General features: G+C 39.2%; 1 protein-coding gene across 1 annotated transcript in view; it reads left to right on the forward strand.

The window, feature by feature from the left end:
• Nucleotides 1–14,375, forward strand: part of adgrb1a (adhesion G protein-coupled receptor B1a) — a 120,574-nt gene that overhangs the window by 39,530 nt on the left and 66,669 nt on the right. Inside the window, exons 4-13 of the mRNA XM_042424000.1 lie at nucleotides 403–570; nucleotides 944–1,108; nucleotides 1,898–2,062; nucleotides 3,695–3,859; nucleotides 3,979–4,080; nucleotides 4,208–4,314; nucleotides 4,640–4,834; nucleotides 6,607–6,675; nucleotides 8,569–8,677; nucleotides 11,748–11,891. Of these exons, the coding sequence (XP_042279934.1) occupies nucleotides 403–570; nucleotides 944–1,108; nucleotides 1,898–2,062; nucleotides 3,695–3,859; nucleotides 3,979–4,080; nucleotides 4,208–4,314; nucleotides 4,640–4,834; nucleotides 6,607–6,675; nucleotides 8,569–8,677; nucleotides 11,748–11,891 (1,389 nt within the window). The remainder of the gene's footprint in view (nucleotides 1–402; nucleotides 571–943; nucleotides 1,109–1,897; nucleotides 2,063–3,694; nucleotides 3,860–3,978; nucleotides 4,081–4,207; nucleotides 4,315–4,639; nucleotides 4,835–6,606; nucleotides 6,676–8,568; nucleotides 8,678–11,747; nucleotides 11,892–14,375) is intronic.

Raw genomic sequence — 14,375 nt, forward strand, 5'->3', positions numbered from 1 at the left:
CCTCCTCCTCAAATAAAACAATCTACAGAAGACTTAGGTGTCCTTGGAATTTGTTGTCATTGTCTTTTCAAGGGACTTCCTGGAAAAGGTGTTTGGATTACTGAGGGCCATTAAGGATACATTAGTTATGTCCACAAAAGAAGGTCATGTTTCTCAACCATATTTGGAGGACCCCTTGGAATGAGATAACTGCATCCCCCTGTTAGGGCATATCAGGGCTTTGAAGGAGGTGGCCCCTGAAGTGTGACACAGCTAGAATCCACCCCTTATCACACCACAACCCCTCCTCTTTTGGCCACAGAGGCTACATCCTGCATGCTAATTAGTTATGGCCCTCTCCTTTCCTCTTCCTCCTCTTTCTCCCCCTATCCTCCCATCCTTTACCCACTCCTTCCTCCTCAGTAGACTCAGCTTCAGGTGAGGAGTGGTCAGCGTGGAGTGTGTGTTCTGCCACGTGTGGGGAGGGCTGGCAGAGTCGCACTCGTTTCTGTGTGTCCTCCTCCTACAGCACCCAGTGTAGTGGGCCCCTGCGAGAGCAGAGACCTTGCAACAACTCTGCTGTTTGTCCAGGTAAGCCCCCCATCCCACCCTCTCCAGCCACCTCCCTGCGCTCACCCAGCCCTCTCCTGGACCCTGCCTCACCCATACAAAACCCACCTGACTCCCCTCCTCAAGCACTTAGCAAATCTGTGGCCCCAAGGATGATTTCTACCCTTGCCTTACAGAAAGGGCCCTGCCTGCAGTTTAGAATGATTCTCACTATAGTATGGGAGATTCCACAGTGTTTCTTCGGCTCCCTTACACGCAGACAGACAGGGAGACTGCTCAACTCAGAAAATGATATTACCACAGAAAGTGTCAGGCAACTTCTCTTGTGTTGTTTTGGTGTGTTAAGGGAACATGTGTTTGTCTATAAATCATACCATAGCTGCTCTGATTGCAGTGCACGGCGCTTGGGATGAATGGTCACCATGGAGTTTGTGTTCATCAACCTGTGGCCGAGGTTACAGGTCCAGAACACGAACCTGCACCCCCCCTCAGTTTGGGGGAGATCCCTGCGAGGGCCCAGAGAAACAGACCAAATTCTGCAACATAGCCGTCTGTCCAGGTGAGAAATACACCAATACTTGTACAAAGACTCGTACAACCAATCTAATGTCTCTACCCAAATGCTTCCACAGGACAATGCAGAAAGCGATTTCTCATTGCATATGCAGTAAAAGCAATTTTGAAAGGCATCAGCATGCTTCACAGTACTTGTTGGTTTGTCAAACAGGCTCCTTTCTGACGGTGGTTTTGGGATTTTTTCCAAAACCTACAATTTGACAATCACACCCACATATGCAGCAATTGTTAATAGTTGCATTAGTAGGCAGGATTCAACTTCTCACTCATGCCCTCTTTTTTCATTCTCTAAGCCTCAGATACCCAATGTAGAATAACTAAAAATGTGACTGGCAGAAGTAGTTGTGTGAATGGCTAGATACATTTTCATGTGTACAACCATGTGAATAACACCTACCTTTGACGAGAGACTGGCTGAAAATGTATGTTATCCTCATTTGTATGATTCATCATATCTCATCCCTCTATTATAGCAGGCTTTTTTTTTTTGTAATAGACATGTATAGTACCCGTCAAAAGTTTTGACACACTTTCTCATTAAAAGAAATGGGTGTCCAAACTTTTGATAGGTACTGTATTTGTTAAAAAAAAACAAAAAATAACAGGTATTAATTTCCTGCTCAGGATTACACATAAAGAATATAAAACGATTTGATATGTCCATGCAGAAATATTCCGCAGAGAGCACCATAAACCCATAATATAGCAAATAACAAACATACCTTTTTGTGTGCTGTTTTTGTTTGACTGTTGGTGGCCTTGGTGTCCTCAGTGGATGGAGTGTGGAATGAGTGGTCCAGCTGGAGCTCCTGCTCAGCCTCTTGCTCTAATGGGACCATGCAGCGAACCAGGGAGTGCAATGGCCCCTCGTATGGAGGCTCCGAGTGCAGAGGAGAGTGGCTGGAGACTGTTGACTGCTTCCTTGGGGAGTGCCCAGGTATGGGAGAGACAGGGTCACACTCTGATTAAAAGATTTACTGTGTACCGAAAATATATTGTTTGTTAGTTTACAGATTTACAGGAAGACCAAGAACTACTATGTAAACAGGGTACTGAATAGTATATAAATTAACCTAAATCTTTTTCTTTTTCAGTGTATTTTATTGTAACTTATTGGACCACTTTATTGCAGCTGGTCCACTCTGTTTGTATTGTGTGTTATGTAAGGGATAATCAATGAGTAGGTGTGCGTTAAATGGTTTAAAGCATGAACCACCATAGTCCACTTATACCACCGTCATTTGCCAACAATATGAAATAAAAGCATTCGCAAATTTTTGGCAAATGTTTTGCACTCAGAAATGGTTATGAAGCAAGAGCTCATCATTGTGGAAATTCATGTAAGGTGTCATTAAGCAGAATCGCAGAATATGTCTCCAAATCAGTGTTCCTTTGTTTTTGGTAGAGAAAGTCTCTCTGTCTGTTAACTACCCATTTTGTTGCCTTTTTGTGTTAATCTCATCCTTCTCTTCCTCTATCATTTTAAGCTCTTCAGGTGTCAGTTCCTTGTGCCGTTTTTTGCTTTCTTTTCTTCTCCATTTCTTTTTCTTCTGCTGCGTCTCATTCTTCAAAACTTCATAATGAGTAAGCTTTGACAGCTGTGCTCTTTAATGTTGCTATGGATACAGGTTGGGTAGCAGATGAATTTAGAATGGTGATTAAACTTGAGTCGAACTATGTGTGCAATAATGGTTTTAACACACACTGGCCAGTCAGAAAAGAGTATTCACCCAGACCACCTCAATATTGAACCACAATACCCTTCTGGTACTGACCAAAATCTGTTGATAACACCAAGATTGACAACTGTAAAGTACAGAAAGTTGGAATCAAATGTTTGGTTAGAGTCAAAGCCTTTTTTAGTTATTCTCTGATCAGGTAGTCTCTGATATGAATTAAAATCTTTCAAATCTTAGTCTAGTTTATTCAGACAAAGTTCTTGTATGGCTGCTTTTGATTAAATAACATTTCACATTTGAAAACTTGGCTTCTATTACAGTGTGAAATGAAAAAGGGGTTTTGTAGAAAAACATCATGTATTTCTCAGAGTTAGGTATTGGTGTAATTATCGAAACTCAGATATCATATCAGCAGCACTAGTTTTTAAAATGTTCAAGGCCTTGCAGCTTACTGGAATTTGAAAAGAAACACCATTCTTCAATGCTCAATTATAGAAGACCTCATTGATATTTTTGGTAAATAGACAAGTCAATCTTGTGTTCCAACCCTCCGTCCAGTTTATGCCTCTGTATTCTATAATCAGTCAATGGTATGTTTGTGCAGCTGTTTTTCACCAAGACTCCAAATTTACTACAAATCACATATACATTACATTACTTATATTTTACTGACTATCAATGAATTGCATTGAGCAACTTCCAGGTCTCTGCTAGTTCATCTTAATACTCAAGGGAAATAATTACAACCAGTGGTGCTTTAAAAAACCCAAAACAGAACAATGTGTTCTGGGAATTCATCTGCAGTGATACATAATTTGGAAGAAATGGATTAAAATATATAAAAACACTATGACTGGTATGTGTGTCTCATGTTGCATGCATCCTTTCAGTGGATGGCAAGTGGCAGCCGTGGTCTTTATGGTCTGGCTGTTCTAAGACCTGTGGAGGGGGGGGCCAGCAGAGAAACAGAATTTGTTATGGGCCCTTTTTTGGAGGGCAGCCTTGCCCTGGAGAACAAGAGGAGGTCCGGCGATGTAGTGAAAAGAGATGTCCAGGTCAGTGAATGGGAGCACAAGTTGCTTTATCAGCAGTTTTACATCAGAAACAGAAACCTGTGCTACTTTTGACCCCTACTGTAACAGCTTGATGCTTATTAACACTCCTTTGTGAACAGAGCCTCATGAAATATGTGGGGAGGACAACTTCTCCAACGTGGTATGGAAGATAACTCCAGCTGGGGATACAGCAGCAGTACGCTGTCCTCCAAATGCTATGGGTGAGCTCCTGCCATATGTACATTTACACCCTGCTATCCATAACACTCAAATACCCACTGGTATTCTTAGGAGTTGGATTATAAACTTTGATTATAAAGGACCCTTGTTGCATGTGTCCCCACACAGGGCTTATTCTGCGCCGCTGCACCCTTGATGAGGAGGGCATCGCCTACTGGGAGAATCCCACCTATATGAAATGCATTTCCAATGACTATCGCAGCATACAAACTTTGGTGAGAAACGAGAAGTACAGAAATATACAGAAACTGATTGTGGCTTTTCAAATTCTATGTCAGGGCACAAAGGTGCGGAATTTCAATAGATTTTCATATTATTCTACAAGATATTGTGTCAAAGCTTGCTGGCTGTGTTATATTGCCAATGTCCTCACAAAGCCCTGCAACATTAAGCTGGGTAAATAAAAGACTTGGGGCCAAACTGTTACAAACATAGGTCATCTGAAAAATCTGATTGTGGCCTAAGCTGTTACCATAAACAGAAATGTTGTGGTATTAATCACTAACTGTGAAAATTAACAGATTCCCCTCTCTCTGTCAGACTCGGGAACATTTGTCTAAAGCACAGCGTGGCCTTGTGGGAGATGGAGTTTCAGAGGTGATGACTAAGCTGAGGGTGACATCCAGTGATGGGACCAGCTACAGTGGTGATTTGCTGGCCATTGTTGACGTACTGAAGAACATGACAGAGATCTTCAGAAGGGCGTACTACAGCCCCAGCAGTGCAGACATGAGGGTGAATTGATATATGTGTTTACCAGTATTGTTATGTTGCTTGTACTTCTGTTTGAAGGTGTTTTCCGCCCTAGCAGTATTACATTTTGTGTGAAGAAAAACTTGACATTTTATAGGAAGATTTGGTAAAAATGAAGAATTAATCATGAAAGTACAAAATACTGAAATTTCAAAATTGATCTAATCTTATGTGGACAAAAACCAGATTAAAGGACAAGGATGGCATTAAGGCCTAGGGCCTCATTTATAAAACTGCGCACGACTCACATCAAAAGGTGGCATAGGGACAGAACACAGAAAGTCTTATCAATCAAACAGGTGTTTGTTTATTCATTTTAAGAATGGCTTTTATCTGTTTTTGTAAGTGAACTCTTCATATAATATGTGAGAGGTAATATTTCAATTTATTTTACACAATGGTACCAATTTCACACCATTTCTTATGTTTCATGTGGCAGCTTCTCATTTCTCCAGTTTATGTGCATACGCATGGGTCAGAGATTCCGTGGAGGACAGCACATTGTCCCATCAAGTTTGTTTTTTATGAATCCCAAAGTTTGTTTAGAAAGTGGTGTACACCCTCTTACGTATGAACGCAACAGTTATAAATGAGGCCCCTGGTCACACCAGAAACCGATTTTTTGTGAAATATGTGGTATTAGAAGCTTGATGACACAGAGACTACATACTCTCAGGGCTGGATGGTAAACTACTGTAGCTAGCGAGCTAACCACTAACACACTATCACATTCCTCAACTCTACTGTGATATTTGTATACTCTGGTTAAGCTGAGTGGTGCAACATAGCTAATAAGATAATAAACCCTTCTTCCTTTTTAGGCTCTCTGTTCCCTCAAAGGCCAGCACTGTCAAGATGTTTTACTATAGGTCAACAGTGCAAATTTGCTTGTCAAAATTCACTGAAGTTGAACTTGACAGGGATATTGATCAGATTTTGTTCCATCTCATGAGCAAATCCACTGATTACAGCATATCCATTGGAATTGACTGATTTCCCTGCAGAATCTTGCCATTTTAAATGTTTATGTGACTGAGCCCATAGTGTCAGGAAATCCCATGACAACAGTACCAAAAATGTTCTACGTTGTCTAAATACTTTCCAACTTCCCTACTCTGTGACAGTAGTGGTATTTTTAAAGTTAGGGGACTTGCCATACAGTTTAAGCCCCAAAAAATGCTAGATCCTACACTTAATGCATGCCATAATACAACTCCATAGTAGAAATTCATCTTTCCTTAGACCCTCCCTGCCTGGTTAACACTTACATCTGTCAAACTCCATGCCCCCAGTTAGCACAGATTAACACAGGTTTTCCGTTATAAATGTAATCTCAAGATCCATACTGAGATAAGCCTGATGACTAGAACATCATCAGGGGGTTATTTTCTCAGACATTAGGAAGCTGCCTTCAGAGTTACTGTAGGCAAGATAGAACTCTTTTTATTGGTCGAGTAGTATTCCTCAGGACAAGTAAACTGATCTTCATGTGTAAGATTGGTGAAGTGCCACTCCATATCACTTCCTAAAACAGCTGGGAACTGTAGTTTTTAGCAAAAGTTACTCTATTTAGTTCACTCACTATTTATTAAGTAGACTATTTTCAGCTGAGGACTAAATATATTCGGTGCTTTGGTGATTTGAAGACAATAAGAAAAATTTAAAATACATTACAATACCTTAGCCTGTAAATACCTTATGGAAAGGTAATAATCTGATAGCTTTTGAAATCTTTTTTTCTCTTTGTTCCGCAGAACTTTGTGCAGTCCGTCAGCAATCTGTTGATGGAAGAGAACAGAGAGAGATGGGAGGAAGCGCAACTGGTTAGTATCACCCTTTTTTCTAAAACAGGATTCCCGTCGTCACCTCATCTGTAATTGCACCTTTTGTAGAACTCGGTTTACAGTAATAATTAAAACCCTGGTGGTGTATAATTGACGAGTTACAAAGACACAGGTGGACAAACAGCCCACCTGTATATTTTCAGACTGACAGAGGTAGAGGGAAAGAAGAGATGCTGAAGGAACAGAAATAGCTATAGCTAATGAGTAATTGAGTCAAAGCAAACACCCACTCATCCAGCTGCTGAATGCATCCACTTGTGCATCACTACCGTCACTTCCATCCAGCTGTCCAGTTGTCCATCCATCACCATGAAGGCACCTGAATAATGCTAATGCTGTCTTAAAATGAAAATAACATGCTTTGTGCACAAGAAGTGGCTGGTGGTAGAAGTTGGCTACACCACTATTATTCTTATTCTACCTTCAACTGTGGAAACTTAGCTCATGCCAATTTACATTATATACAATTTGTAGGAATAGTTTTCTTATTTATCCATGACCAAAATATGATAATTAATATAAACACATCTTTTACATCACTGTTTCCAATGTGGCTGTAATATTTTATATTTCTGTATGTGTATGTCCCAGCCTCCAAGCAGCCAGAGGTGTCCCTCTATTTCTCTATGGTAAAATCAATACTTGCAGTGACTTGAAAGTTGGGTTACAAGGAATTCATCACAAGGGGCACCATGCCTGCTTTTAACATTGTTAAGTTAAAGGAAGGCATTTAATCAAAAAGTCAAGCTTTCAGTCTTTAGACCTTTATCAGGGCCAAAGATTGATTATCAACCAGACCCAGAGCCACAGTGGGGCCAAAAACTACATGTTAACCATGTGGCAATTAGTTTTTGGTAATTTAATTAATTTCACAGTTGTTTGTCAGTACTGTATGCACCACTAAAGCACATTATAAACTGAAATGAAGATGAGCCCTGGGTTAAAATCTAGTTTTTGGCCTTTATTTTTTAAATTTGTATTGTGCTTACATGGTGCATTTTACTAAATAAAATTATGCTTAATACATACACATGCACATGAGTAGTAGGAAGGCAATCAAAAGAAGCCCACAGCACATTTCTGCCCTGGGCCTATTTGATTGTGTCTGATGAGGGCACAAATTTGACTAAGCTTATAATGACACCAAATCAAGCAAATACAGATCAATGTTGACAAAGTTATATTTTCAGTGTGTGGTAATAGTAATGATAATAAAATATTACAAAAATGATTAGGAAAGTAAAGGACATGATGCTGTGATGGTTTAACTATCATAAGCAACTTTTAGCTCTCTGCAAATAGATTTTTATACTGTATGTAAATAGATAGAAAGCATTGGCAGCCTGGATGGTAGAAAAACACATTCAAAAATCAACACTGTAGCATACTTTGAAAATGGTATTTTTAATTTGCTCAACATAATTCTAAATGTAACTCTCTAACCTTTACCCTATTTCACAAAATCCTTTCATGGTTGAGGGTTACAGTTTTTACATTACTAATGTCCATAGCATATTATATGTTTTGCTCATTCCTCAAATGCCAATTTGAAAAAAAAAAAAGATGAAGAAACAAATCCATACAGTGCATTGCATAAACGGTTGTCAGCAGAAGTGAAGAGGAAGACCATGATGCACAAAATGTAAATGTTGGTCATAGCTGAATGGATTATGAAAAATAATAGCACTGAACCAATAAGGGATATTGTGACAATGTTTTCCAGCAATACAGCTATATACAGTATATATAGCTATAAGCTATATAGCTATAAGTCCTTTTGTGCATCAAGTGTTTCAACAGCAGTTCCAAATATTCACCTAAAATCCATAATCCTTTTTTTCATGCTACTTTCACGTGTCTTTATTTTCTCAGCTGGGGCCAAACATCAAAGAACTGTTCCGTCTGGTTGAGGACTTTGTGGACGTCATTGGTCTGAGGATGAAAGACTTTCAAGACATGTATGAAGTCACCGATAACCTAGGTCAGCCTTACCTCCACCCTGGAGATATCCACAGCTATTATTGCTTATCAAAACCAACACTCATCACTGCTTTTATTTCTCTGATCTTGACTGATACAATGCAACTACAAAACATAAAAGGGAGGGTAGGGGAGGGTGGCCTGATAGTTAGACAGACAATTCATACAGCAGGCAATGTTTCACGTGTCCACAACCAAGATTCATCTATATTATCAGTCAATTAAAGCTTTTATGTTGGCTGATAAGTAACAGGAAATTGCAAAAATGCAAGAAATGTCAAAGGTGTCACCGTTAGATAGTATGTCCACTAGATCATTATCTTTTAAGCTATTCTTTAGCTTTCATCATATAGACAGAGAGAAAAGCAAAAAATGATGGATAAATGTACATCCAGATGAAGTAATTATTAGTGACACACTAATCTCAAATATTCATTTAATGTTAATACAGTATTGCACACACCTCACACTATTTCATTTAAATGGCTACTCCAGAGATTCAGTATTACGCTTCTATAAAGCTGGGGGACTGATGAGAGACAGATCAACCAAAGAATGGTCAAAATTGAAGTGGCAGAGATATCATGACTTGAGATTGTAGTTTGAGTCAAGTTCCAAAAACACTGGATCTCACACTTATTACACTATCATGATAGTGTCTTCTGTTAGACCATCCCTGCCTTTTAAATGCTTTCCAACCCCACAACTCCAGTTTGTAAGAAGGCTTCAAGTTCAAGCTGAGACACACCTGATGATGTCATCTGGGTTATTTTCTCAGTCTTAATAAAGTTTCTGAATAGTACTACTTATCTTCTTGTGTAAAATGTATTATAGGCCAGTATAGATAATTATATTCTTTTTGTTTATACTGTTTCCTTATTTTATATCAATCTTTGCTGTATCTGTGTATTTAAGTATCTAATCTCCAGTGAATTTTACTAAAATGTGTTGCTTTAATTAACTGTAAAATGTCTTGCTCAGTGCATATCTTAGTCAGAAGGATCCCTAATTTGGTCTTTAATGACTTTTTTAATGAAAAATGCTTATGCATATATTGTTACCATTTTTTCTGCCTTAAAACTTCAGTGTTGATCAGGCTCTAATTCATTCATAATGACACCTCTTCAGAAATAAAATATTAATTCTTTCACAAAAGACATCTAGGTCCTCATATGAACCTACAGTGAATGAAAATGGGATCCAATTCAAAAACGATTTGCACCGGGTGTGTTTGACAGCCCCAACTTTAGTTAGTTTAGCACATACCTTCCACACTGCATTTGTCTATGCATTGGTTTGGCATCTCTGCATCTATATTGTGCAATTTCTCTCTTAATAATAATACAGTGAAGCCTTTAAATTATTGAGGTATATTGTAAGCTGTAAGTATTGCATGGTATCCATAGCAACAAACATCATTGGATCCCTCAGTAAAGAAGGTGGCGGTTTGGCCCTATAGTGAAGTTTATCAAGTAAATTAGACCCATTTATGCTATTTTGTAGTTATGGTTGTCATTAGGATTTAAGTCAATAATGGGCTGACAAAAACTGCAGCACACATTGCTCTCAGGTACAAACAAATCGTACTTACATTTATACAGACCAGAGACCTGTAAAATTAAGGTTGGCTTGGAGTCAAGGGAGTCTATTTTTAGTTTGTGTACAGGATATTCCTACAGATTTACAAGCCAGATATGATGCCTGTAGAGGGTCAGGAAGGTTGGGCCCCCCATGCATGGTTCAGCTAATATTAGCTCTTTTGCTTTTGGGGGGGTCGGGTTTGCCCAATGTCTCTCACAGTGTCACCTAATTAAATCTGATTGTCCTGAGGCAGTGAGGACTGTTTTTTTCCGTGGCATTCTATTTTAATTCCCTGGTATCTACATCAAGTGAACAAACCACAGTAAATATTAGCTCTCCCCAGGGCGGCAGGTCTTTAGATGTGTCTCATGGGATCCAGAATCCACATTCACAACCACCTGCTGCCTCCTTCCATCGCCCAGTGACTGTAAGCACTCTATATTTTCTGAAATAGGGGAAAAATAACACACTGTAGTCATCACAGAGGCTCTCCTGCTCTCAATGATCTCCAGATAAAAACGAGGCAGAGTTTCAGTTGAGTCAGGGAGAGTATGTGGGAATTGAGGTGATGAGAGGTCCTGTTTAAAGCGTTGCCACCTCGCTGTCTGGAGCCAAATAGCTGCCCACACCAGCAGCAGTCCTCCCCTGGGGCGGCTGACCTCCTCTGCCCTCCCACACCTCAAACATAGACAAAGACATCATCTGCCAACATATAGTTAGCTCAGAGTTTCCTCCTCCAGCTCATCAAAGCAGTCAGCTTGTATAGGATGTGGGTTATTTTTATTTATTTGTTCTGGGTTTTGTCTTTTTGTTTTGTTGGTTTAGTGATTTCTTTATTTAAATGTGTTGTTTTATCATTCTCTTTAGAAGGGAGATTACGTCAATAAACAATATCTTTTCTGTCATGTTCTTTAACAGTAATTTGAGTTCACTCAGTGAACTGTTTCATTTACATGAAATAATGTATTACACATGTTAACCCACTTACTGTAGACAGACAGCTTTAAAGTAGGTCTGGCTCTCTTAGAAGAGGGTCTTTATGTCAAAATCTAGCCTTACAACCTTCATTATTTCAGTTTTGTGCTAATATTCTCAAAATGTGCTCCTCCCACTTCAAACCAGTGACAAGAGCATAGAAAAAAACACAAATACAGAAATCTCACACACGAAATAACCAAATCTATTCTAACCTTAGCAGAAAATATTATGTTCCAGTAAGGCCCCATCAATCATGGCAGGAAGCCAATTGAGAAAATAAATTTTTAGGGCCTTTAAAAGGGAAAAATAGAGGCAAAACCTCAGGGGGAGCAACAGAGGAAGGATGCCTTTTCCAGGACAAATAAATATGCATTAGCTGCTGTATCTACAAAGTAGCAGTAGTAAAGTTTTAATATGGAGAACCAGAATGACAATGTTAATTAAATAAATTGCTACCATATAAAATGAAGTAAATATTTACAGTTTCAGTGGTCAATGTTTCTCTGTTACAGTTTTAAGTATCCACAAGCGTCCAGTGGTGGGTCATGCAGATATCAGCTTCCCTATGAAGGGCTGGAGGGGCATGGTGGACTGGGCACGCAGCTCCGAGGACAGAGTCACCATCCCCAAGAACATCCTGTCCACTGGCAAGCCAGGTGAGAGCTGCAACACACCTTACAAACACACACAAATCTGCATCTCCAACCCCAACCCACCAACACATAACAGGGAAAACTGTTTTTTTGTTTTGTTTGTATCAATTTAATGCCATCTTTGACAAAATAATGACTCTCTTGGATAATTTATAGATGAGTTCTTTTGAGAGAAAGAATCCAAATACTGATTACAGCAGGGCCGTCTGCCTTCTTTTTCGGACAAGAGTTCAAGAATGTGTGTGTGTGTGCGTGTGTGTGGTGGGGAGGGGAGAGGAGGGGGCCTTCAAGACAAAAAGCAGCAATAGAGAACAGCAGTTGATTTATAAAACAGTATTTACTGCCATTAATCTGCAAAGCAAAGCATTCTGCTCAGACGAACGCACGCAGAGATGGTTGTATTTAATGTTGATAAAACATGCAGGAGAATAACAAAATCATTTTACATCACAAGGCCAGAGTAAGTTCCATAAAATATAATACAAAGCTCATCTGACTTAACAATTTGATGGCACTGAATTGCAAAAGGGAACATTTACATACTCATTTGTTGCTTACAGACAAAGGGAATTATACAACGCTGGTATTAAAGCAGGGAAAACCTTAGGATACAAGAACCAGCTTTCTTCCAGTTCATGTTATTGTAAATTGAACCTTTGATGTTTTGATCAGACAAATCACATTGGTCTCTGGTGATGTCTGAGAGGCATCTGTAATTTATCAATTAAATTTCTGAGTATTATTGATTATTGAAAATAATCATTAGCTGAAGCTTGCAGCCTTACAATTTAACCTTCTTACCTTGTGTTCTGAAACAAAGCCAGTAATCTCTGCTGATGACAATATATTAAACATAACTGTTCTCAAATGTATTGTGTTTGATTATCGTTGAAAAATGTTTTTACATATAACACTATGAATAAAGGGTGTGTAAAATAACTATAGAGAATTCTGAAAGAAAGACAGAATATGGATATAACTTTGAAGATAACAGATGCAAGGGAAACAAATAAGTACATTTTCAGTTTGTATACAGGATATTCTTACAGATTTACAGGCCAGAAACGATGTCTGTAGAGAGTATATGTCTGTGCATGTGTGCTGCAAAAACCATGTCCCTTATTCAAAAGGTCAGTACACCTTCTAAAAAAACAACCTCCTTTTAGTGTAACCTTTGTAACTCAGATTAAGTTGTCATTTCAAAAAACTTAACAGCAACTTTTGGAGAGTGTGGACAGTTTCCACTGGGACACTTTGTACCAAATAGAAGGTCCCTATAAAAACACGTTGCACTTTATCTATTCATCCATCCCAGCCTATTATTGGCACTCTAAAACTCATAATTGTAGGTGAGGATTGGAACAGACTGATAAATTTAGAGCTTCACCTTCAGGTTCACTTCCATCTTCACCATGACAGTACAGTGTGACCCTTGCATTACAGCTGACACTGCAACGATCTGCCTACACAGCAGTTGAGTTTCTTAAACTATAATTTTGTTCACTGCTTTGAGCACCACAATCAAAATTCTATTCACTTCCATTGTATTGGAATGGCAGATGCAGAACAGTTTGGATGTTGAAACTGGAATATTGACGGCTCGTATTGAGCGGATGGAACAAAACATCAGGAAAACAGCTACAACAGACTTCAATCCAGAATGGTTTTTGGTTTGCCTTTCAAGGAAGGGGAACAGGTGGAGAAGACAGGGTCCAGGCTATTGTTGGAGGGGCTGCGTTGCGACCCCATACACAGCCTGGTTGCAGTGGAGAGGCTGAAGCCAAGAGGTCGTGGACTGGGCCTGGTCAGGATCTAGCTGGCTTCAGTCTGGGATAAAGTTGCATTATTGAGAAGGAAGAAGAAACTAAAAGATGACGATCGATACAACAAGGTGCACATTCGCTCAGCAAAATCACATGTGGAGATACTATTGGATTTGAACTGTCTTAAATGAGATCCTTTCGGGGATTTGTTGTAACAGGGAATGGGCACATTTTGAAATGAGATGAGGATCATTGGCGCTGTGCTTCAGATTACAGAAGATGAACTATTTCTCTGGCCCTTCATCATGGTCAGGAGTCTATTACTCTAGCACACTGCAATGTTAATGGGTTGACAGTAGGAAACTGTAAGTTAAGATCTGTAATTCTGCATACTTTGAAACCAGACATAATTTTGCTGAATTAGATGCATCTGTTTGATGATAAAGTAATCATCCTGCTGTATGGGGAAAGGATGCCTTGTTTTTCTTTAATCATCTTTTAAGTCAAATTTATTTATGTTCAGGAGTTGAGGCATTTTTTGTCTGTGGAGATTTCAACAGGACAGGTTCTTTTGATGACTATTTAAAATAAGTGGATGAGATGCCCCCCAGAGCCACTTTGGATGATTCTGTAAACAAACATAGAGAACCTGTGTGAATCAGCGCTATAAGGTATTTTCTGGGTGTGCACAAATATGCTGGCTATAGTGGGGACATGGGATGGG

Source organism: Thunnus maccoyii, chromosome 10 (genome assembly GCF_910596095.1).
Source record: "Thunnus maccoyii chromosome 10, fThuMac1.1, whole genome shotgun sequence".
In the NCBI taxonomy this organism is placed as follows: domain Eukaryota; kingdom Metazoa; phylum Chordata; class Actinopteri; order Scombriformes; family Scombridae; genus Thunnus; species Thunnus maccoyii.